Source organism: Solanum lycopersicum, chromosome 9 (genome assembly GCF_036512215.1).
Source record: "Solanum lycopersicum chromosome 9, SLM_r2.1".
NCBI lineage: Eukaryota > Viridiplantae > Streptophyta > Magnoliopsida > Solanales > Solanaceae > Solanum > Solanum lycopersicum.
This window is the reverse complement of record NC_090808.1, coordinates 67,231,192-67,256,512: the sequence shown is the minus strand read 5'-3', so window position 1 is coordinate 67,256,512 and position 25,321 is coordinate 67,231,192. Positions and strand designations below refer to the sequence as shown.

General features: G+C 35.0%; 3 protein-coding genes and 1 pseudogene across 8 annotated transcripts; 1 reads left to right on the top strand and 3 right to left on the bottom strand.

Annotated features, from left to right (window-relative positions):
* Positions 1-473: 473 nt before the first annotated feature.
* Positions 474-4,909, bottom strand: LOC101255432 (casein kinase 1-like; annotated as a pseudogene).
* On the bottom strand, positions 1,678-8,980 carry LOC101254838 (putative pentatricopeptide repeat-containing protein At3g23330). Of its 5 annotated transcripts, XM_069289255.1 has the most exons (11): positions 6,107-8,980; positions 5,743-5,869; positions 4,781-4,915; positions 4,638-4,678; positions 3,964-4,033; positions 3,716-3,864; positions 3,544-3,639; positions 3,121-3,193; positions 2,380-2,450; positions 1,971-2,037; positions 1,678-1,739 (listed from the first exon to the last, which is right to left on the bottom strand). In XM_069289255.1, exon 1 carries the CDS (start codon positions 8,713-8,715, stop codon positions 6,511-6,513), a length of 2,205 nt encoding a protein of 734 aa, XP_069145356.1. In that variant the 5' UTR covers positions 8,716-8,980; the 3' UTR covers positions 1,678-1,739; positions 1,971-2,037; positions 2,380-2,450; positions 3,121-3,193; positions 3,544-3,639; positions 3,716-3,864; positions 3,964-4,033; positions 4,638-4,678; positions 4,781-4,915; positions 5,743-5,869; positions 6,107-6,510. The 5 variants fall into 5 exon arrangements, with proteins under 5 accessions (XP_069145356.1, XP_069145355.1, XP_069145358.1 ...); XM_069289254.1 differs by lacking the exon at positions 1,971-2,037; XM_069289257.1 differs by lacking the exon at positions 1,971-2,037 and having other exon boundaries at positions 3,716-3,845; positions 6,107-8,950.
* Positions 8,981-10,002: 1,022 nt separating this feature from the next.
* LOC101254531 (probable protein kinase At2g41970) lies at positions 10,003-12,849 on the top strand. Its single transcript, XM_004247691.5, has 7 exons — positions 10,003-10,211; positions 10,925-11,157; positions 11,244-11,370; positions 11,451-11,706; positions 11,838-11,970; positions 12,186-12,272; positions 12,379-12,849. The coding sequence occupies exons 1-7, from the start codon at positions 10,073-10,075 to the stop codon at positions 12,478-12,480; spliced, it is 1,077 nt and encodes a 358-aa protein (XP_004247739.1). The 5' UTR covers positions 10,003-10,072; the 3' UTR covers positions 12,481-12,849.
* Positions 12,850-13,393: 544 nt separating this feature from the next.
* LOC101254034 (uncharacterized) lies at positions 13,394-22,963 on the bottom strand. 2 transcript variants are annotated; one of them, XM_004247690.5, is made up of 15 exons: positions 22,402-22,826; positions 22,224-22,247; positions 21,093-21,471; positions 19,890-20,064; positions 19,211-19,294; positions 18,884-19,125; positions 18,539-18,758; positions 17,574-17,653; positions 17,407-17,491; positions 16,065-16,196; positions 15,864-15,977; positions 15,705-15,752; positions 14,847-14,931; positions 14,690-14,746; positions 13,394-13,881 (listed from the first exon to the last, which is right to left on the bottom strand). In XM_004247690.5, the coding sequence occupies exons 3-15, from the start codon at positions 21,311-21,313 to the stop codon at positions 13,781-13,783; spliced, it is 1,644 nt and encodes a 547-aa protein (XP_004247738.1). In that variant the 5' UTR covers positions 21,314-21,471; positions 22,224-22,247; positions 22,402-22,826; the 3' UTR covers positions 13,394-13,780. The 2 variants fall into 2 exon arrangements, with proteins under 2 accessions (XP_004247738.1, XP_004247737.1); XM_004247689.5 differs by lacking the exon at positions 22,224-22,247 and having other exon boundaries at positions 22,402-22,963.
* Positions 22,964-25,321: the final 2,358 nt, after the last annotated feature.

Sequence of the window (25,321 nt, the reverse complement as noted above, 5' to 3'; positions counted from 1 at the left end):
ACTCCAATATGTATTCATATCTAAACACACTTGAGGCTACTTAAAAACAAATACTGTTTTAGAAGAAATAAAAATCCCAAATTTTATGTCGAAACGTCCAGTAAAGTGGTATTGTGCTAACATCATGATAATAATAGAAATTTAAACTGCTACTTCTGAAGCCAAAGTTTCTTGAAACAATACCAGGGATCTTTTCTGGCGATCTTGCAATTTGCTGAAAAACAAATAAAATGTAAGATTAGGGCATCTTTTACAGTGCAGAAATCAAAATAGTAGATGATTTTTAGTGAGAGCAGATTAAGTACAGACTTGTGCTCTTGAACTGGAGCTAACCTTAGAATAATATTGCAAAACAGTCCAATCAAACACATAGTCAAATTGAAAACCTGCAATGAGTACAAAAATAATTTTGTTGTATAAGACTAGAAATATAACTTCTTGTGCCAAAGAGATAATATAAAGGAGGAAAGAGGTCATGAAACAATAATTATACCCTCACTAATGAAAAGGTGACGGAATAGCCTCTTCAGGTATGAGTAATCTGGCTCGTCCTCAAACGGTAATGATCGGCAATAATGACAATATGATATGAATTCTGAGGGATAGGATTCGCAAAGCACCTGTTTAACAGAGACCAGCAGAATAGGTCGTTATGCAGTTTGATGAGAGACGGTATAATTTAGGACAGATATACTTGCGAGACACTCGGTGAGGAGGTGCGCTGATGCCCCGGTGAGGAGGTGCGAGAGGCTGATTGTAAGGGGTAGAGGTAGGCTGAAAAAGTATTTGGGGGAGGTGATTAGACAGGACATGACTCTAGGAAGCCGTGGAGGTCGCTTAAGCCTGTTAGTGCCTGTCTTAGTACTAGTTGTACCTGTGTAGTTCTTGTCGTATGTTGTTTACAATGTTTCGATTATCACACTATTTTATTGTTGTTATTGTTTCTATCTTGTAGACTTTACACTACTTTCTATTTTTTAATGACAAGGGAAGGGTAAAACCCTGCTCCTATGCAATAGCTCGCAAACCATACAAGAAAGCTACCCGCACTAGGCAAGCCCGGTGTGACTCGACCCAAAAGGCAACCCCTCGCTTTCGCTGACAAGGGGTTTCAGCTTGGGACTTCCAAGGGTAGGATTTATACTACTTCCTTAATAATTGTTATGCTCTCATCATTGTATTTCTTCTTCTTTTACTTCGGTTTGTTGCACTTGAGCTGAGGGTCTTCCGGAAACAACCTCTCTACCTCCACGAGGTAATGGAAAGGTCTGGATACCGTCTACCCTCCGCAGACCCCAATTATTGGGATTTAACTAGGTATGTTTTTGTTGTTGAAATGTACATAAAGACACTATCTCTATAGATGTAAGCATCTTCTTCTCACTAATCTTGTCGTATTTCTGCTTTTTGCTGTCAGCTTTCAGACCTTGCCATGGCAGACTAGAAAAGACAATCAAATATGCTAATTGTAAGAAACAAGTAATGTGGAAATAACAATACAGGCACCAAATATAAACATTATATGTAATTTCCAAACCTTCCTCTCAAAAAATACATAAGCACATAACCAAGACACTCCAGATCGTCTCTTCTGCTTTGTTCTGCATACAAGGAAGAGAAGTAATATGTAAAGTTTAAAATATATTAGGTGCTTCAGGTAATATCATCCTCACTTACCAAATCCAAGATGGGTGCTAACACTAGAATAACGAGCTGTTCCTGTGGGCCTTTTGTTTTCCCTGTCAAAGGAAGCAAAATAAGTCGTTCAATAATCCATATTACACTCCAACCATCCACTCTAAACTCTATTAAAAATAAGGTCAAGGAAAGAAAAGCTTAAAAAGAAAGCAGAACCTCCAAATTTCTTTCTTGATTTCAATATCTACTATTGAGAAGCTTGAAATAATATATAGAAGAGACAGAAAGGAAAAGAACAAAATAAGAGAAGCATCTTAGCAGGAATGGAGTACCTCTTCATCCACCTTTTTATTTTCTCAATAACATAGTACACCATGTGCATTCAAAATCTACACAGATCTAATCAAACAAGATGGTTTTCTGTATCAATAAGGGCAGCTTTAATTTCTTTGGTTAAGCTTATGCAAAAGAGATCTTTGAAACAAATATTAACAACAAGGGAAGGACATAACTAGGTTCGAGCAAAAGTTTAACTCCTCATTAACCCAAAAGGTCAAAAAACGAAGCCGCCAAAGAAACAATTGGAAAAAGATTCAACCTTCAGCTTCTCAAGCAATCGTCGTTACTAACACATTGTACTGAATTGACCAATTATTAAATCACCTTAGCAAGTAATATTCCACTTTAATTTCTAGAAATGGAAGACATATGAGATCTTTAAGGAACAGAAGAAGTTGATACCTGAATGGTATATGCTCATGTGTCTCATGATCTCTGTATTTGTTGGCAAGAGCATAGTCAATCATGTATACCTGCTTTAACAAAATAGAACGCTCAAAACTGACTTAGAGATGCATAGGTTATGTCATGGGAATTATTTTTCATCAGATTCATAAACTCGTTCTAATGTAGATTTACAAAGGTACTACAGAGACAGGAAGCTGCTGATCAAGTAATTACAAAATGTTCATGTTTAGTAGCATACTACAAGATAGGATGACAGGTTCTCTGGCTAGGTTAGTTTGTTTACAAATTCAAGATTGGAGGAACTTTATCCTCCTCTCCAGTAGGAAAAATTTCTTCCACTTGCAAGCTATGTCGCTCGGACTTTTCAAGAATGCCGACTGGTGCATATCAGATCCTTCAAAAGTAGCGCATTTTGAAGGATCCGACCCGGGTGCGGCACCATTTTCGGAGAGTCCGAGCAACATAGCTTGCAAGTGCCTAATTACCAGAATTTTGTTCGCAATTACTGGGTATATTGTTGTTGTTTGTTGGCATCCCAAGCTCAAACATAAGCATTATGCTGGAAAACATAAACTAAAGAAAGAGGCGAATCTTTCAACATATTAAATGTGTCCAAGAATTTTTACAAATTTTTCAATAGTACCAGTTCTTAAAAGAAGAAATTTCCAAGAATATGCTATTGCACAATGCACAGAGTTTTGAGCTCTGTTCCAGGAAACTGAAAGAAATGCACACCTGGTTAGTTAGCTAGAGCCTTCTTGGACAAGAATGCAAAGGTTCATATCACAAGGATCAACTTCATTGAGCTCTAAGAGAAGAGAATGGCAGAGAGGAACACGAGAGAAAAAGATAAGAAGTACATGTTCTTGAGTGAAATTAGAGAATATCCAAAAAAAGAATGTAACCCTTCCATCTCAAATTAAAGTTCAAGCTTAACAAGCAGGCTACAATATTTCCAGCTCCACAAATGCTGGAGTAGCACTTGTAACCCTAAACCCTAATAGATAACCAACTTGTCTAGTTCGTCGGTGATTTAGTTCCTAAACAAGTAGGTGGAGAGCTTTCCAGAATATCTAGGGAAAATAATAGGAGCACATAACCTTGTTATCAACCATAGACATACATGTACACTTAGAGAACATATGATGAAGTGCACACCTGATTTGCTTTACGCCCTATACCCATTAAGAAGTTTTCGGGCTTAATGTCACGGTGAAGAAATCCTCTTGAGTGCATTTATTCAACCCTATTAATCTGCATCAGAGAATAAGTATCAGGCAACCAGCTGCAATTATTATGCTTTGATCAGCATATAATTTTGGCTATTTACCAATTGATCTGCCAGCATTAAAACTGTCTTTAAAGTGAACCTCCTATTGCAATAGTTAAACAAGTCTTCCAAACTTGGCCCAAGAAGGTCAATAACCATGGCATTGTATTCACCTTCAACGCCAAACCACCTGACGTTTGGAATCCCAGCTTGAAATATGAAAATGATAAAAAAAAAAAATTTAAAAAAACACTTTAGCAAGAAAATATAAGAGTCATCGAAATTCATGGGTAGAAGCTATCACTTACTTCCTCCTTGTAGAAGCCTATACAACTTTGATTCATAATGAAGGTGAGGGTGTTCTGTTTTAGTTGATTCCTGCAAACCAAAAATTTAGATTTTGGGAACAGCAAAGCTAATGTACCAAAGAAGAAACCATAATATTAAACATAGCACTTGAAACACACCCCGGACAACTGGTGAGAAGCAAACCACAAATGAAGTCCATAAATATATCACAATACGGTCCCCTACCAAACAAATATGCTGATCTTGAATAATTAAGCAAAATTATTCAAGACTCTTCAGAAATAGAAGCTATATCCAGCAAATGCACACCAACAAACTAGAACCGAGAAAAGGGCCAAATAAATAATGTCATTTGAACATTCAGCCAAAATAGCAATGGTCATCTATCATATTTTAATTTTTATATCATGAAAACTTATGATTCAAGAATAATCCTCTCATCTTCCAGTGAAATGGTCATTCTTCTCAACTTTATCAGGTTGCTAAGTTTACTTAGAGAAAGGCTCAATCTTAAGACAATTGACAGCAAATTGTGGAGTGAATTTTCAGCTTCCGAAAAAACAACTTTTAAAATTTTATTCAATTCCAGTGAAAGGCTAAATCCTAACACAATTGACACCATGTTTATGTGGTGAACTTCCAGCTTCAGCGTTCAGCTAATCAACATACTCACCAGCTTCACAGCAACTTCTTCTTCAGTTTGCACATTTACCCCTGATACGAAAAACAAAACTCAAGGTTAACTCAAACCCCATAACAGAAAAGTTGAGCTACAATTGAAATTAACAACAATCAAGAAATACGCATGGAGATTACCCAGATAATCCGCTAAATATCCTTTACCAATCTTCAGACCCAGTTTATACGTGCCACCAACCACATGATCCATGGCCAAAGATTGAATGAATGATAACAACACCAAACGAGAATGAGAGTTGGAAAATCTCAAGCCTAGTCAGCAAATAACAAAGTTAATTTCACCTCACAATTCTCTGTGTTACGGGGCCATGGCCTTACGAAAGGCCGAGCAAGAGTAAGAAACTACTATCAATACAGGTGGCTTGAATTCATGAGAAATTACTTCAGTTAGACAGGGAAATTGCACTGATTTTTCATGTATAGCTTGAAGTCTCCAATGAAGGGAGTCTAAGCACACCACAATTCCTCTCTTAGTATATAATTTTGAATGTTTCATAATTGCACAATATCAATATGTTCTTTTTTGGATCAATTTGAAATAAAATATCACAAAATTAAACTTGGTTTTATTGAACACGTGCATCATGCTTATATTATTTTAATATACCATAGTCAACTCATCAATATAATGAGTTTACTTTTTGTTCAGTCTTACCCAGATAACATGAATTTGTCAAAGCTAGTTGAGAGGTCAAAATTGAAATGTTCTCCACTAAGAAGATATCAAGAACTTCTTTTTCTTTCTTTTATTTTTCTTGAAGAAGAATTCTGCAAATCAAGTAATCATTTTGTCATTTTCTTTTTAAAAACGTAGTGTCTTAGCCAACTTGCGCACCTCGACTAATTCCATGGAATACCTATCACCTCCCACCAACAGCGAGTATAAGGTAAATCGGTCCACCAAGGCTAGAATAGATAAGAAGAAATAAATAGATAACGCTTGACTTTAAAAAAAGCTTTAGTTCTACAGCCTCCTTAAAGCATCATGATATTTATTTGCACTATCAAGATGTGACAAGTACTTCGCATGTTCAGATTGTAGCATGATGTGCATGTTATCATCTGCGTAAAAGACTTACAGTTCTTGCAGCTTGACCAGATATCTAGCAATCATCATTTAGAAGAGGAATGAATCTTTGCTAGAATTGGTGAGAGCTCCTAAACTTTTCAGCAACAAGGCAGTACAACGAATGTAATGAAGCAGTCCTGAAAAGAAAGAAAAACCACCTTGAAGCCATTCAGAAGTTCCATATCTTACCCTGCAGAAGTGTCTAACAATACTAAATCATATCTACAAAGGTAGCTTCTAAATGATAAAGATAGCATTAAATTGACATCACAGCTTCTCTTTTTCAGGTTGTACAAAAAATCTAAAGTCAGAAAAAATTATAGGTTACAGGAAAAATTTAAAGTTAAAAGTCAAGTTCCAAGTATCCTTCTCACTTGTATATGACCTTGCGGAATTCCAAAATTCCATCACCAGCGAAGGTACAACAGCCATAAGCTCAAAAATATTACCGCTTCAAGGTCTCTAACCTTTTGTAACACCAAGAGAAATTGAAAGTTCACATCAGGACATTTATCCAGTTTGCTAGCTTAATGGATTGATGATATACATGCCTCCAATACCATACAGTTGAACAGATTTTGGAAGACAGCGTAACTTTCATATCAAAGCACTGAGGAATGATCTCTAGATTTTCTCATAAAATGTGAAACACTAGAGACTGTCTGAACACCTATATAATCTACTATTTCCTAGAAACCTTCCCATATGTGTTCTCCCCTTTTATTGCTTATAATAAAGCCCTTTATGCTACATTGTGGATACATTTCCATAGTTTCCATCACCAGTAGTCTCCACATGAACAACTCCCATCTTTGAAAAGGTGAAATCGACTATTATCTCTAACAATTATATCTCTCCCCATAATTTTGGATATGAACTTTATAGCTGTGTGACAGTCTACACATACACGGAGATTTTTAATAATGCAAATGTTTGTCCCAGCAGGTGTACTAATAATGCCGAATGCTATTGCAAGCCGTTCACTATGAGTATACAGCAAATCACTCTTTTGCTCCTCATCAACATCATGTAGTGCCTCACTAATCTGAGGAACGTAACCTTCTTGTTTCAAGCGTTCATAAAGATCTCTTAGTACTACATGTATCTGATCATAATATGGGTGAGATGTGTCTCCTGAAACAAAAGCATGCACCTGGTTCCTAACTTCTATCCAGCTGCAAGCTGGTGGTTTTCTCATTCCTTTCTTCTTCATATTAGTTCTTAATTTTGATGCATCTTTCCATCTCCCAGCTGCTGAATACATATTTGACAAGAGCAGATAAGGTCCCATGTTCCCAGGATCAGCTGTAGTCATTTCTTTGGCAACTTTTTCAGCCAGTTCAACATTTTTGTGAACTCGGCAAGCTGATAGCAGCGTAGCCCAAATACTCCCGGTGGGCTTAATAGGCATGTCATTGATAAATTTATAAGCTTCCATCAATCTTCCAGCACGACCAAGAAGATCTGCAATAGAAGCATAGTGTTCGAGGTCAGGAGAAACACCATATCTGTTCATACTTGTAAAATATTTCCAACCTTCATCAACCAAACCAGCATGGCTGCAAGCAGTTAAAATAGCTAGATAAGCCACAGCATTGGGCTTTATCTTATCATGTTGCATATTTTCAAAAAGAATAGTGGCCTCACGGGCATGACCATTCAATGCATATCCCATGATTATAGTCGTCCATGAAACTGAATCGTGTATCTCCATCCTATCAAAAATCAATCTAGCAGTCATTATCTTCCCAGATTTGGCATACATGTCCACAAGTGAGCTAGCTATATACATGTTTTGATTAAACCCCACTCTTATTATGTATGCATGGAGCTGTTTCCCCAGATGTAGTGTTGTCAAATGAGCACAGGCAGGCAGTATAGCTGAGAAAGAAACTTCCACAGGCTTGACATTAGCTGCTAACATCTGCCTAAACAGTCCCAGCCCTTCAACAAAAGTACCATTTTGCACACATCCTGCTATAACTGAGTTCCATGAAACGTCATCCTTTTCTGATAATAAATTGAACACCCTATACGAATCCTCAACTCTGGTACAATTTGCGTACATATCAATTAAACTACTCCCAATAAACTCATCTTTGTCAAACCCGTGTCTAATTGCATAACCATGAATCTCTTTTCCCTTTAAGACATCTACATGCCTCGCAAAGACAGGAAGGACACTTGACAAAGTGAAACAGTCAGGCTTCAAATAGGCATTGCTCATCTCCCTTAACCTTTCCAGAGCTTCTTCATACAACCCACTTTGTACATTTCCACCAATCACAGTATTCCACGAAACAACATCTTTATCCGGCATCATTTGAAAAATCTTACTCACACTATCTAATCCTGTAGCATTTTTCACACTCCTTCCACCTAAAGACTCAAAATGACTTTTTTCACTCCTTATCAGAATTCCAATCTCAGAATCTTGAGCCAAACTGCTTCTACGACTATAAACGCGATCTGACAGGGGAATTTCATCAAACAGATGATAGTCATGCGACAAAACCTGCAATTTTGCATACATATTCATGAGTGCATTCCCAGTATAACGATCAGATTCCAAACCAAACCTGATAACACAACCATGAACAGACTCACCAACCCTCAATTCCTTCAAATGGGTACATGCTCTTACAACAGAAGGGAAAACATCCCTACCTGGCAACTTACCCCAACCCCTCATTTCAACAAAACAAGCTAAAGAATCACGAAAATAACCATTACAAGAGTAACACCTGACAACAGACTTCCAAGCTTTAGTGGGTACATAATGAAAGTTGTTAAAAACTTCTAAAGATTCTTTAAGAAGGTTAAGGTCAGAGTAAATTCCAAGAATGATAGTGGCAAGTGAAACAGACCTTGACCCTCTTGTTTTCACTATTTGGGCATGGAGTTGCTTAGCTTGTGACTTTGTTTTTATGGAAGATGGGTTCCTTAAAAGAGTTTTGACAAGATTTTCACTGGAAGATTCCATTTTTGGCTCAATGGGATCGTCAATTACTTCGTTGAAAAGCTCATCAGAACGATTATTTGAGAATGTGATGTTTTGTGTCAATGATGATTCTCATTCAACAGTCAAAATGGAGTCTTTGTTGAGATTTACAATCAGCTGTTTCTGTAACAAGAAGAACAGAGAAGGGGAAGGAGAGTTCTAATGGGAAAAATGAAGTGTACTTCAAATATTTGGGGTAACTTTGAAAATTTTCTTTCAAATTTATAAATGAGAGAAATCGAAAATACGAACTAGACGAGAATTATTAATTTCATTCTCGAATTATTAATAACCCTAAAATTATTCTTCTATTTGACTAATTGAACATATATATACTCCGATTTGTCACATAGTATAGCAAATGGTTATAAACTCTTGCAGGGTCATGAGACTCTTAATTAAAAAATTAAAAAAAATATTGAAAATACCTCTAAACTTTATAAGGATTTAGGGTCTTAGTTCAAAAATTTTAAATACAATAAAAGAAGAACCATATATACTATTATTTTAAATTTACATAATATATTTTGAATAACTTAATTTGATCATGAATTCATATATATAATTTTTGAACTATTTGAAATAAATTCACATATTCGAGAACACTAAAAGTAGGGAAAAAGCATAAATATATCCTCAACTATCCAAAATGGTAGGTAAATATCTTCATCATAATTTTGGGACATTGATGTCATTGTCGTCCAAAAATTAGAGCATATATACCCTTTATACTAACGGACGTCATAATCTTATTTACTGATCGACTATTAAATATTGGATTGACGGATAAGATTATGTCACGTGTTCCTATTCAGTCTTCTGTTAGAGTGAAGGGCATATATGCTTTAGTTTTTGGATGGCAGGAGCACCAATGACCAAAAGTATGACGGAGGGTATCTATATATCATTTACGATAGTTCGAGAATATATTTATCCTTTTTCTTCTAAAAGTATTATAAATTATAATAATTAACCATTCGTATAAAAGTTACTATCAAAAACAACTTTGTTTTAAAATTCAAAATTCGAAAAATAGATAGTGAGGGATAGTATATGGCTAAAGGGCAACTCAAAGTTTATGTGTCTTGCAAGTAGACTAAAAAAGTTAATAATAATAATTAAGCAACTTGGCCTATGTAATCATTGTTTAATTTTATCCTCTTGTTGGTATGAATAATAAACTATATTGTTAATTCAACAACTCAAATGTGCAATTAGCAGCCTTGCAAATTGCTGTTATATTATTCAATCATAGTGTAGTTGTTATTTGACTAAAATAAAACATTAGTAGTATAAAAAGTAAAGAAATTAACTCCAAAAATTTGTAAACATTACAATAATGTCTTCTTCTTTAGAATCAAATCTTGTCAACTATGGCTTCCTTATTATCAGTGCAATTTTGTCAATTGTCTTCATTAGTTCCATCAAATCTATCATCAATTTCATCAAAGATACATTACATCATTCCCCTAATCAAGGTTAAGAATCTTTCTTTTGTAGGAATCATAGTTAAGTTTTTTTTTCTTGCTTCTACATCAATTTGTTGATATGTAGTTTCTTGTCCTTATGTTCTAAATCATAGTGTAGATCCCGAGCAGGGGCGGATCTAGGAGGGGGCGATGGTGTTATAAAAAGTTACACTATATATATATATATAAGATATATTTATAGAGGTCTAGGTACTATTTTTTTATTTTCCGAACTCCTTAGTGAATTTTTATTATTTTCGAGCCCTCGTAGTAAAGAAGATCAATAACATACTCAGTGAAATTCCACTAAGTGTGGTCTAAAGGGTAGAGTATACGCAGGCTTTACCATTACCTCATGGAGGTAGAAAGGTTGTTTCTGAATGACTCTCGACTCAAGTGCATCAAACCTAAGTAAAAGAAAACAACGAAAAAAGCATAGTAGTTTTTTTAAAAAAAAAAAGTAGTGTAGAGTCTATAAGAAAGAACGAAATTGAAGAACCTGGTCTTTTTTATCATAGTGTCGATATGTGACTTCAGTCGTGTGATCTAAATCGACTTATTAGTGCATGGGATATGATATGATCGTGTTGATTTACGCGTGTTAGGTTGATGAAAACTGTTGAATTGTGTGATCATGTGATCTAAAAGCTTAAGCTGTTAGAGAGAAAACACACTTTTATTTACTTACTTGTGTCTTGTACATTGTTTCTTTGCTAATGAAGGAGGAGAGTCAGATGAAGCTCCTCCTCAAGAAGTTGTACCAATTGAGGTACGTCCAGACATGTCGTTGGATGAGATAAATATACTGACTGATAACTTCGCGGAGAAAGGTCTTATTGCTGAGGGGTCTTATGGCCGCTTTTATGGTGCGACATTAAGCAATGGACAGAAACTAGCAATAAAGAAATTGGATACTGATTCTTCTGCAGAATCAGATACTGTATTCGCAGACCAGGTGAATCGTTTGTGTTCAAGTACTACTATTTTGGAACGAATAGAACAATGTCTCGAAATGTTCTAACATCCTTGTTGTGTATACAGGTACAAATGGTGTCAGGACTTAAACATGAGCATTTTGTGACACTGTTAGGTTATTGCTTGGAAGCAAATAATCGAATCCTGGTTTACGAGTCTGCAACCATGGGCACATTGCATGATGTCTTACATGGTACGTCGATAGTTCATTCAGATTCAGACCTAGCAATTGTATTGGATGATTAGTATTTATTGGATGTTCTGTTTGTATAGGTAAAAAAGGAGTAGAAAATGCTGAGCCTGGTTTAGTTCTTACCTGGAATCAGAGAGTTAAAATTGCTTGTGCTGTAGCTAGTGGCCTTGAATATCTACACAAACATGATGAACCAATTATCCATCGCGATATCAGATCTAGCAATGTACTACTGTTTAATGATTTTACCGCGAAAGTTGCTGATTTCGACTTAACAAATCAGTCTTCAGAGGATTCCACTAGAGTTCAGGAGAGTTATGGTTACCATGGTCCAGAGTAAGCCTTTTGCATTATCAACCTTAAGTCCTAAGCCTAACATATTCTCATTTATCCTCCATTGTGACTCGAACCCTCAACTTAGCATAAAAATCGTGTCATACTAAGATGTTAAGTAAATTATGGTACAGGTATGCCTTGGGAGAAAAGATAACAGACAGAAGTGATGTTTATAGTTTTGCTGTTGTTCTCTTAGAACTGTTGACAGGAAGGAAGGCAGTTGATTATACAATGCCTGAAGGGGAACAAAGTCTAGTTACATGGGTAGATTCTCTTATCCTTTTCCTGCCTAATTGTTAGCTACGTTGCTCGAACTCTTCAAAAACGTCACAGATGACCAAATTTGAAAGTAGTGTACTTTTGGAGGATCCAGCACGAGTTGCAACAACATTTTTGAAGAGTTCGAGCAACGTAGAATTGTTAGTTATGGTTATCTCTATTTTGTGCCTCTGTATCAGACTGATTCATATTCAATGCAGGCAACTCCACTATTAAGTGATGATAAAGTTCAAGAGTGTGTTGATCCAAAACTAAATAATGAGTACCCTACAAAGGCAGTTGCTAAGGTTTTCTACTTGATATTTCATATTTGAAAAGATTCTTGTAAAGCAAACAGGCTTAGTTTTTTATCTCATTATGTAACCACTAGTATTTGGCTCATGTCTTTCTCAGGTGGCAGCTCTTGTAGGACTTTGTATTCAAGAAGAGCCACTTTTCAGACCAAACATGTCAATTATGGTCAAGGCACTGCAGCCACTTCTTAACGCGGACTAAACCAGGATCAACGCCTTGTTCTACAACATACTTTATTGAAACAAACAGATAGAGACGAATTCAGGATTTAAAGTTTATGAATTTCTTATTAACAGTTATCGTGGATCCGCCCTCGCAAACATGGACTAACTTTCAATATTAACAAGGTTGTGGTCCAAGTCAAGAATTCTGGTACTAGCAGATAAAATGTTGTTTTGTTCATGTTCTTTTCTACAAGTCGAAACCATTTCAAGATTTTGCTGTAACCTAAATTTTTCTTCTTCTTTTATTTTGTATTATAAGAATGATACTTGGACAAAACTTTTTTGTTTTTGTTGTAATTGATTCATTATTTACATAAGCTGGGAATTGGAAGTGTGATTACAAGTAGGGATTGTTGGTGCTATATTATTTCTTTTAGATTTTGCACAATTATAATATATGCTCACTAATTATTGAAATGTAGGTCGATAAGTATAGTCTCGCAGGTGGGATTTGACGAGGATAGGATATACACAAACTTTACAGGGTAGAAAGATTGTTTTCGATAAATACTTACCATAGTGTTTAATTATTCCCAAAGGCGAATCCTAACCGAAGCAAATTTGCCCCGGTTCTCTCTTTAGTGTTCGCGTATCAAGCTCGCATTGACCAGTTTAGTTTCTGAGATTGGTATGCTCTATATTAGTAAAAGAAACCCTCGGGTCTTGTTTTGTCTTTACTGACGCCAAGCTACCTCGCCTTTTGTTGGTGAAGTGAATGAAATCGTTAGATTCCCGTTTGGGATCACTGCAATTTAGACCTCGACTAATTCCACGAGACACCTGTTATATTCCCAGAGACATTCTTGTTCTCCATTCTTCTATTATCTTTGTTGAAAGAAAGCAAATGCACAGAAATTACAGAATGAAAGTTGAGAACCAAAGATCCATAATAGAAAAAACCAGCAAGAACATTCATCTATAGAGAATAGGGCTATTGAAATAAATAAACCCAAAGTTGAAAGAGATTACAAGAACAAGGTCACAAGTTTCTGCAGCTTAGTGAGTAAGCAAAATTACAAACTAGCAACAAAAAGAATGATATATGTACTTCCAAGAAACAATTTACACAAAACAAGCGCAAACTATGAACCAAGGCAGTTGCACCAGAATTTGCAAAACTGCCTTCGTCGTGAATACTTTACTTACACTTGGAATACACCTAGGTTATAAAAACACAACAACGAAAGCTATTGACTTGACGAGGGGTTGGCGCTGCCCCTGTTTACTTTGGTTTGGCTATGGTCATGAAGTTATTAACAGATTAGTTTTGGATGTAGCTATAGTTGTTCAGCCTGCTTTGAGGATTCCAAGTGTGGAGGTAAAAGATTAAGGAAACTTCCATGAGCCTGTTGAGAGTCGGTGGCTTCTGAATCCTCACCTACAAACATATAAAAGTACATATATTAGCATGTTTCTTCTTGCCAACTATATCAAATACCCTCTGTCATGATGCATAAGAATAGTAGGAAGAAAAACGAGAAAGAACAAATGAAACAGATGGACAAAATGCTGTAAAGGTATCGGAAACAAAACGCCAACCAATTATCAGATCATTTTCTTGAAAGAAGATTGGTGGCAGGAGTTGAGCTTATGGGATACTGAGGATTCATATAGCCGACCCCAACTTGTTGGGAACTGAGGTGAAGATGTTTTCTTAAAAATGGATAGTAATATCCACTGTTTCGAGCCTCCGGGCTCAGTTCAAGAGGCAAACGTCGAGGGACTAGTGACATAAGTCATAGTTTCGAGCCCTGCACCATGCAAACTAATCCCGGTATTTAAGAGGCGAACCCATTATCCGTGAGTTTTAAAGGCTGCGGTTAGTCCTAAAGGTTGGTCCTTCACGGATTTCTCGGTCATCAAAAAAGATATCTGCTGTTTCCTTCGACAAATTACCACCATGATGGGAAATTCAAAAAAATTCTCTTCACCTCCAACTCCTTAAAATCTATAAACATAAAGGACAGTGATGCTTCAATCCAGTATAAGTTTGCAACTCATTTCCTGGGATAAGGTTTCCTGAGAATGACTACCACTCGAGCAAGTGAAGAAATGGCACTATTATCACCGTTCCTAAGTTATTGCATCTCTTTTTCTAGGGAGCAATGTTTAAAGAAGTAATAATCCCAGTCTACAGTAGTACTATGAAAACCAGATAATTTTAAAAAGGAAGACAGATATCCTACTGAAAAGCGACTTCACAGTAGGCCTCTTAGCTTTGTTGCTCTTCTTCTTCAATTCAGCTGAAAAACAGAAATAAACATTTCAAAACAAACACAAACTGAAAAAGACAAACAAGATAAATCGAATGATTATAATCTACTGCAAGGACAGAATAAGTACCCATTTGAGAAACATCGTTATCATTCACAATCTCAAAGTTTTTGTAAGTGTAACCCATAAAGTTGACATCCTTTGAGGAGAGCATCTGTAACAACAAACAAAAGGGCCAAAACAGGGTTCAACACTGACAGGAATCTTACAAGGACAGCATGATGAAAACAGCAGTAGAAGTTGATGAACCAAATTAGCAGATGATAAATAGCAAAACGAAACATTTTCTATTTATCTTTTTCCGAGAAGGAAAAAAACATATTTTCCTCTTACTCAATACTAACAGTTCTATACGCAAATTTATTACCAAACTAGTTCCTGATAAAGGAGGCAGCATCTTACCTATCAACTGTCTTTTACCCATTATCCTTTACAATGCCTCAGAAGTAGTTCAACTACATGGATTTTTTCGATTTGGAAACAAAAAACCAACCGTATACTTAATTCTAAAAAAGTACAGAATTTATCTACAAAAAAACCAGCACCTCTGTATGATCATTAGCAGCTCAACAAACAGATATATCTGTTTTGATTTCACTGTCAATTCGGCTCAATTGTCACATAGAGAAGTAGTAAACAGGAATTCTAATTTGTCATCTACAAACTGCATTTGGACTGTGATAAGTAAACAAAGCAAATGGCTACTCCCAGAGAACTAGCCAAAATTCAAGTTTGCATATGCACAGTGAAGTTAGAATAAAGACCATATAAATGGTTCTTATCAGCTGATTATTCAATTGCAGAATGCATTAGCAGTTTCCAAAATCATCTCTATCAGTTGATAATTCAAATGCAGAATGACAATGTTAACCTCACTTCAACATGCACCTATGAATATGAATTCACTAGCAGTTTATTGGAACTAACCTTCCTCCATGGACCTGATTTTGCTGCAGTTGGAATTTGATTGTCGCCCTGCAAATCAAATTTGCAAAAGAAAACATGAGAAACAAGCAAATAAGAATAGCACCAAAAAGGTTACAGTAGCATTGATGGGGAAAAAAGAGTGAGCAGCGCCCCGCATACCTCTTCAAACTTCTCAAAATTCTGAGTATCCAACTCGCCATTAACTTCTGGAATAAATGCAGCTTTCATTTGATAAAGTTTATCCCATTCAACACCTTTGAACCATGGGTGAGCCTGAAGGACAGTTAACCAATTAAATTTTGTCCAAGTTCAATCCCATTCTAAGTGTTCACGGGATTTCACATTGAATACACCAAGTACCTTTATTTCATCAGCACCTCTGGTCCCAAGTCTCTGCTCCACATTACACAAGAGTTTACATATGAGATCTTTTGCTTCTGGAGACAGTTTTGCCTCTTCAGGAAATTTAAGATGAGTCCGCCAATTTACTATCTGTAACAAGACAAAAGTTAATTGTCAACAACAACGAATCACAATGGAACTTAAAGTTGGAAAGCTACAATATTTGATGCAAATATTCCAAGTTTTCACCAAAGGTTATATACATTATAATTGATGCAATAGAGCTGATCCAGTGTGGCATTTCAATGGTTGAAAAGTGTGAGAAGAGCAAGATTAAAATCAGCACGAAGAGAACGCTTAGAAGTCATCTTGGGCAAATGTTGCTAAATGCAATAATCATGTTTAGACAACGTGACAGATTTTTTTGGACCTTACCCCTATGTCACAGTGAAATGGCTATGCATGTCAAACAAGAACATATAGGTATCAAGATCCAATCACTGAATAGTGATTGAACCTCTCTCCCTGTAGTCTAAAATTGGTCATGCAGCAAATCCATTTAAAACTTGTTTTTCCTATACAGATACTTATGTGCCTAGAAAGATGTCATAAGAATGCATTCATTCCAGGTTGACTTGTGTGAACTGCTGAGATATTAAGTTCGTAAATATTGAAATGCACATATAGACCATCTATATATAGTGGAAACACAAGGCTACATGTCATCCAGTTTCTACAATTCCAATAAATTTCTCGAATATAGGCTTCTGCCCAAGGATATTTGGTGTCTCAGACTCTGGATGAACAAAACTGAGCATGAGATTCTGCACCATAAAACTTAGATAGGCATGACTCAAATGCATAATGATAATGTTGAACTGTATTACTTCCTCTTGGTCCTTTCCATATAAGTGAGACACTGAATGAATTATAATGATTCCAAGCAAATAGCCGACAAGTGTTTCCTTCACATACCAAACTGCTCACTGTGCTCAGACAAACAATTACATTTCCAGGTCTCTTAGCAACTTAGACATGGCCCATAGAGCAGTCTTTGAATGTTATCTAGGTAAAAAGTTCAAGTTTATTGGCGGACTATTGAATTTCTATTAGTAATATCCTCGTCAATCTAATAATTAGAAGCAGGTCAGACGTTTTGTACCCCAAACCAGAACACTAACTAACTGAAACACCAGAATATCTGAAGTCTCCAACATAACCCAAAAGTTGAAGTCAAACAAAAAAATAGCTACGGCACAAGTAACAAGACCAGAGGTATGAATGGGCAGAGATAACAACCAGTAGATTGCAAACACTAAAGACTTTTAAGAAGACCCAAGGAGCAAATTCCAGTTCTTACCTTTCTACAGGTGGACATAGGTTCATCAGAATAGAACGGTGGGTACCCCACGAGCATTTCATACATGATCGCACCAAGTGACCACCTGAGAGAGGAATACACGGAAAATGTAATAAAACCATATAAGCTTTGACTAGAAAAAGAGAACAAAATACGAAGATACTGACCAATCACATTCACATCCATATCCTTTCTTCAATAAAACCTCTGGAGCAATGTAATCAGGTGTCCCAACAGTGGAATAAGCCTGCAGTACTTCATTGTGTTAAAATGATTACATGTAATGAATACAAGGAGCTACATAAAATAACCATTTGGCACTGTCCCCTCCTAAACAGAAGCAGGGATAAGGGAAGAACTCTTACCAAATTGTACAAAAAGAACATCAAAAAGGAATCAACCAAATACTTCCAGACCCAGTCCAGCTGCTAAGGTCCAGTTAAAGGTACTACTTGAGATATGAAATAGGGATCAGAAGAGAGGATATGAAAATAGTAACTAGAGGGAGTGCATAGCCATGGAGCATATCACACTCAAGTATTGAAAAGTAAACTCTGTTGACAAATCATGAGACCAAGAGAAGTGATTATAGAGAACTAATAAGAGAGAGAGAAGTTGATCAGAGAAAGGAGGTGACAAGGAGAGAGAATGACAGTTCACTTTACTGCAAGATTTTTTGTCCTCAGTAGTAACTTTAAGAGTCATTCATGCACCAGTTCACAACACAGAGGTGTGCAACATCCTCCACGACCTAAAGGGGTATATCACATTCTTAGTCAATTCACCAATCCTAAACCGCTAGGAAATTCAGCTGTTGAACATAATCTCTACTCCAACCCCAAAGTGGTATAGCAGGTTCCATCTCTCTAACTGACTTTCTCTCTCATTCGTGGAGCGAAGAAAGGAGGATTTTTCCCAGCTACTGTTATCCATGGAAAACTAAAAGAACTACCAAAGGGAACACACAAATACACACACACATATATATATATGATGGCTCTGATGCAGATTATGTTCTCTCTCCTATTCTAATATTTTTACTTTAAAGGGCATCAGAGGGAAGGCAGTACGGTTGTGTTTAAGAAATTGAAAATGAAAGGTTCATTTATCATGATTGTAATAAGGAACTCACAAGCATCCTCCTATTCTTCTGCCAATGCAATAGTTGCTCCTGTTGAGTGCGCCTTGGAGGGGCTGGGCGTCCATCGCTTAGAAGAGCGCCACTTAACTTATTTGCCGCTGTGAAATCCTTTTCCTGAAGATTACTGCAGTCCAGCGGTTTACACAATCCAAAATCTGATAACTTCATGTGTCCATGTTTATCAAGTAGTAAGTTATCAGGCTTGATATCTCTGCAGATTTTGAATAGAAGAGATCATTCCTCCTGGATAAGAAAACAATGGAGAAAAGGAAAAAAAGGGAACACTTCGATAGGCCACTACAATCACGTAACACAGAAACAAAATTTCATATCCACCTGTGAATATAATTGTGTTTATGGATAGATTCTATAGCAAGGACGGTCTCCCCCACATAAAACCTGGCCTCATCTTCTGTTAAAGTATCCTTGCGCATCAGCAAAGTCATCATATCTCCACCAGGAAGATATTCCATTATTAGGTAAAGATACTCCTCATCTTGGAAGGAGCAATATAGCTTAACAATGCAATTGCTCTCCACTTCAGCAAGCAGATTCCTTTCGGCTTTAACATGTTCAACCTAACAAACACAGTTGATAAGCAGAAATTAGTACACAGCATAAATATTCACCTGGTAACTATCAACAAACCTGTGTTTTTTTTACCTGGCCTCTACGAAGCATTTCTGACTTCTTTAGCTTTTTCATGGCATAGACATGACTAGTTGCCTTCTCCCTGCATATTCTAACCTGAAGAAAGACAAAATAAGTTACAAGGTCAAAAAGAATATAATCTCCAAAACTATCTATATCTCTGATTCAGGTGAATGATGAAAAGAGAGAAGGGAAGGGGCTGGTCTATGAGTAAAACTTATTGATTTCTATCATTTCTTAATTAAAGCTCAAAAGCTTGCCACCATGAAGAAATTGGTTTGCCCCAGCAAAGAGAAAAAGAACCTATAAATTCATTAGGGAAGAGTTCCAATTTTCCAACTATCTGAGTCTGTATGTATGCTGTAGAAAACAACCATGACACTCGGATCAGCTTGCCTGCACCTCGACTAATTCCACAGGGTACCTGCTACCTCCCACCAGCAAAGATGTGGAAAGAAATCACAGTGTGTTTTCGCGTAACCTCATGGTTCGCAACCCACTTTATCGACCACTAGGCCACACCCTTGAGTGCCCTTACCTCAATCTATATTAAAGTTTATTTCACACAAAGATGCTCGAACCCCGAGGGGAAAAGGTACAAGCTGACAACAGTTTTCTTTGACCATTATGCTGGTCAGATATACAAAGGGACAAAGGATGTGTGCATGTGGTAAGAGATGAAGAAAGAGACCTCCCCAAATGCACCCTTTCCAATCATTGTCAGAGGCTCAAAATCATCAGCACCCATTTTATGCCTTTGAATGCGCATAAATTCTGTCTCCTTTTTCTCAAGGTACTTCAGTAAATTGCTCTGCTCTTCCTCGGAAACCTCAGCATCAGCTAATTTTTTTTCAAGCATATTGCGTCTGCAACAAAGCAAACAAAGATTATTCATCAAGACGAATTGATTTTTGTATGCACAATTCATTTAAAGCACAATGAACATGAAAAAAGATGCAATAATGGGCAGATGGCACAGTGAGCATAATCCTTAACTAGTAAAAGACGCACATCATATGAAGGAGGATCACCATAAACTCAAGATTTTCGTTGATGGCCACAGAGAGCTTCAAAAACTTCCAAGATAAGTATTTTCTAAAAGAATGAAGGATGGCAGAAGAGTGTTTATCTGAACTTTGGAGGAAATTCAATAATCAACTCTCAAGACAAGTCACGCAAAATGTGCTTACAATCTCTACAGTAGCAAGCAATGAGTCGAACAGAGCAAATGTTGGTTGGCCAGACTACAAATGAGTGAATGTAAATGCAGGGCATGTAGAACGGCAGATGCACCAACAATCAAAAGTTTCTTGAAAAAATTGACTGACTCAATAAAAGAGATTAAGTAAACATTGAATGCAAATGTTGAGTCTATGAAGTAGGGGTTAAGGGCATGATATGTAGATCAGCAGTTCACCAACTACCAATAGGTTTTCAGAAGCACTAGGACAACTTAATAAAAGAGATCATATGAACACAGAAGCAACAAGGTTGAACGGAAACTTTTTATCAGTAAAATCAGGATAACAATTAATTGATGAATGATGACTCCGTATATTACTTTACATGCATATCATACATAGATATTTGTATTACAGATGAGATGTTACAACTGTAGATAATCACGGACAACAAATAAGCAGCTCAAATCGTCAACTCTAGTTTCTGTCTTTTTTTAATTAAGGTAACATCTTGTATTCATATCAAAAGCAGCACCTGGAGAGTGCTGGAGGGGTGATTACAAGCTCATAAAAAGAGCGATGGTGAAGCTGTCAAAAACTAGTCTAAAACTAGTCGTCTGTATCATTACAATTTGCCTATAAAATCTATCAAATCCCAGTAAATTCTGATACTAATTCACCGTCATTTATCAGAAGAAGAAAGACTAACATACCGCTCTCTACGCTCCTGCAAGCTCTTCATTTGTTCCTTGTAGTGTTTTTCTATGTACTGCTTGGCAGCTGCAACTTTCTGTTTAGTGGCAGTTGAAGGTGCTTCCTCATGAGGCGACAATTTCGACCCTTCTTTCCCATTACTAGTAGTTTCCTGCTTCTTGGGAGGCTTAGGCTTATCTTTCTTGCCAAGCTTACAGAACCATCGTTTGGCAGACTCCATCCTCCACCTTAGTCAACTTACTAAAGATAGGAGAAATAATCACAAGAGATAGAACTCTGCAAGAGCAACTTTTTCTTCCTTCGACAACAAGTATTCTAGTAATCAATTATAAAGCGAACTTTGGAACACCATAAGGAACCAATTTTTGAATGCTCTGCCTGATGGAAAAATGGAAAAATGAAAAAAAAAATCAATCAAGGAGAAGCATCATATTTGCACAGAGAAACTAGCCATTACAGGCAACTAAAACTCAATCAAAACCTTTTGCATTCTCATTTAGCTCGACTTCTTTTAATAATGGTTAGTAAGATAATACACTTTACATGATATTCACAGTTAGAGACTTAGTATATCTCATACAGCACTACCATCCCAAAAACAATTAACAAAAAAGGGGACAATAAGACTCATTCCATGAACAAAGAAAAAAATCTAAAAAGTGGATTCCAAATAACCACACAGTAGAAATCTAGTACTCCAAAATTGCTTGTCCATCAAAAACCAACATGGGAAGTAAATAGCACATAAGACAGATCCTCAATATATCAAGAAACACAGAGAATCCATTAATTAAATCAGATAACAGAAAAATTTTATAACAAATAAAAGGACCCCATTGGTTTCAAACCAAATGTCTATATGTAATATCCATTTGGCATCCATAAGAAACATATCCATTTTCTAATTTTATAACACTCAAAAATATATTGCTCAATTAAGACCACAAAAACTAATAATTTAACAATCAATAACACAAAATGCTCTAAAAGAAGAGCAAAGTAGTTCAAGCTATATCAAAAGAAGACCGTTTTCTTTTCTTTTTAAAAAAATCAGAAAACCATCAATTCCTAATATCAGCCGATCCCAAAAACTAAACCTGACTATTTAACAGAAAAGACTCAAACTGTACCTCAAAAATGCTTAATTCTTCTTGCTGAGTACCAAATCAACAAACCCCAGAAAGGAAAAAAAGATGAGTATTATGTTTACCTAGTGAAATCAGATAGTGGGGTTGTTGGGAATAACACACAGTTGAACTGTGAACAGAAAAAAAGTAAAAGCAATAACAATAAAGACTCAAACTTTACCTCAAAAAATGATTCAAGAATGCCTAATTCTGCTTGCTCTGTGCCAAATCAACAAAACCCAAAATGGACAAAAGATAAATATTTGGTTTACCAAGTGAAATCAGATAAGTTGGGTTGTTGGTAAAACACAGTTGAATTGTGAATGGTTGAAAAAATAAAAAAAATAAAAAGGAAAACCCTAAAGATGAAAAAGAGGGAAAACAAAAAAGTGAGAAAGATGTTGTGTTAGTTGAAGAAGAAGAGTTGTGTGGGAGTGGGGATGACCACTTTGTGCTTTGGTGGCATCAATTCACCATGGAAACACACAACAATGTGTGAGAGGGAGAGAGAGAGAAAGGAAAGAGCTTTGTCCTCTTTTCTAATTGATTGAAGATTGAAAAAAAAAAGGTGGAAAAAAAAGATTGGAAAATAAAAATAAAAATCATAATTTAAAGGGAGAAAAAAAGAGTTAAATAGAGATAGATTATTTACTTACTTTAGTTTGAAATTGACATTTGATCATAAAAAATTAAATAATAATGACATATTCAATGATATTTCATAAATGAGATATGAGAAGAATAGAATTTAGGTAAATCTCATCTAAAATATTATTGGTTCAAGTGTAATAAAATCAATTACAAAAATGAGTAGGTATATAGTGAGGAGTACTAAAATATTGGAGGAGCGATGCAAATTTGACAAGAAAAGAAAAATAATGTGACGATCAAAACGCACTAAATAGCAGACTATAATATTACAGCTAGTACAACAACAAACACCTAAAACCGTATAAAGCAAGACAACACTCCATTGATACTAACTTTCTATCCTAATACACGTCTTACACATCTTTTTATCTAAGGTTAGGTTCTTGGTAACCTGAAGTTCAGTCATGTCTTGTTTAATCACTTCACTTTAATACTTCATCGATCTATTCTACATACTATAACTAATGAGATGTGTGTGTTTCTCTTCTTCACATGTCTAGATTATATTAGTCTAACATTCTTCATCTTGTCTATCAGAAAGTTCATTCTTATACACTTTATTTCGAATATCGTCATTCTTAATCTTATCACTACTTGTATATGCTCACATATTCTATTATATTTTTTCTCAAATATTACTTGAAGTTGTATTTAAAATTTGGTGAACATTTAAAAACTTGTTTCACTGCACTGTAGTTTTCATTTTCAATCAAATTGTACCTTAGTTATATATACGTGCGTATATATATATAAACTTGTTTCACTACACTATAGTTTTAAGGAAATGTTTATTCAAACTATCAAGTGTAATTTACGAAAATCATAATCAAAACACGACTCCAATTTCAATTAAAAAAAAGTAAAAAAATATTTGTAATAATATGTAGTTGCTCATACGTGAATTTAATCTGTAATATTATACGAGTATTTATTTGAGAAGATTTTAAAATATTACTTTTTAGAAAAAAATTAATTATATTATTCATATTGAACGATTTTATCAATTTTAAAATATAGAAAATTTTAAAAATATATTAAAATTTTTTGTTACTTCTCATAAATTTTTTTTATCAATACACAAATCCAACTTCAACGTCAAACACCCTTTAATTATCTTCACATTTATGAAAAAGCAAGACTTGTTCTTTTCTTCTTCTTCTTTTTCTCAAAGGCATATTTTTCTATTCTTGTTTTTCTTTTTTTCGTATATAATATATAGTGACTTATATTTTAAAAATAAAATAGCGGATGTTTAATATATCGGGGAAAAATTGACGAGTTGGACTAAAAGTTTTTTTTTCTGGCCAATGAGAAAATAATACTAATAATAATATTTTAAGTTTATATTAATTAAATAGCATTACTTAAACTTAACAAGTAAAATTTTATAAAGTGTAAATTGGGAGGTTTTTTAAACATCTCTAGCATTTGATCTTTTGAATTTACTGATCAGATTTAAAGCAAAAAACATTAATTATTTCTTATTGTCAAAATGTATGTCATTTAAATAAGAAAAAAAACAATAATTGCGTTCAACCCTATGAGGATAATTTTTGTTTTTTTTATTTATATAATAAATAAATTATTTTCATTAATAATTTTACGCGAGTGACTTTTTGAATAAATATATATTAATTATTTTAATAAAATATTGAAATAACTGACAAGCTATACATTTTTCAATAATTAAGCCTAGTAAAGAAACGATGTCATATCATTTTCAGTTATTAATTTGTAATTATCGATAAACAACAACTTTATTATTTAATAAATGAATACTTTGAATAGATCGGTATTGTAAATTCAACTATATATTAAAGGTCGTTCACTTAATACATTTTCATCTTATTTGTTCTAATTATTAATTAGAAACTAATGATGTAATTCTTTCATTTGATTAATTATGACATTATTGACTCTAATGTCAACTATAAATATTGCAAATTACACTTCAACTTCTTATTAATCAGAATTATTACACTATACATTAATGCCCTCTTTGCAATAAATAAAATTTCTGTAAATATTATTATAATGTGTTCTAAAAAGAGTTTAATTATGTTCCGTTTTAAAATTTATTTTAAAAATAAGATTTACGACCTAGAATTATTATCATTAATTTTTCCTTTTGAATAAAAGTAAATAAACAAAATAACTATAATGTTTTATTTCCATTTTGACATTTACTTTCGTAGAAGAAAAAATTGAAAATATTTTGTTGCTCTAATTTTCCATTGAAAATTATCAACAAAATACAATTAAAAAATATATTTTCTAACTTTTGAGAAGTAAATTTCTATGAGTTTTTATTTTATTACAATCAAAAGTTTTTACTCTTTTTTTTTGTATAAAAAATATATAAAAATGCCAGAACAAAATAAACATCTTAGTATAATCAAAGTCAAAAAGTTGACTAGAGCCATTAAGCCGAGATATTGACTTTAACGGCT

Excerpts from the sequence above, each read along its gene's own strand:
- LOC101254838 (XM_069289255.1), bottom strand. The coding sequence starts at position 8,715 with ATGGAATCTTCCAGTGAAAATCTTGTCAAAACTCTTTTAAGGAACCCA.
- LOC101254531 (XM_004247691.5), top strand. The coding sequence starts at position 10,073 with ATGTCTTCTTCTTTAGAATCAAATCTTGTCAACTATGGCTTCCTTATT. Across the intron at positions 11,371-11,450 it reads ATTGCATGATGTCTTACATG|GTAAAAAAGGAGTAGAAAAT; the intron begins GTACGTCGATAG and ends CTGTTTGTATAG. Across the intron at positions 11,707-11,837 it reads TATGGTTACCATGGTCCAGA|GTATGCCTTGGGAGAAAAGA; the intron begins GTAAGCCTTTTG and ends ATTATGGTACAG.
- LOC101254034 (XM_004247689.5), bottom strand. The coding sequence starts at position 21,313 with ATGGAGTCTGCCAAACGATGGTTCTGTAAGCTTGGCAAGAAAGATAAG. Across the intron at positions 17,654-18,538 it reads AGAAGAATAGGAGGATGCTT|GCTTATTCCACTGTTGGGAC; the intron begins GTGAGTTCCTTA and ends GAAGTACTGCAG. Across the intron at positions 15,753-15,863 it reads ATTTTGAGAAGTTTGAAGAG|GGCGACAATCAAATTCCAAC; the intron begins GTATGCGGGGCG and ends TTTGATTTGCAG.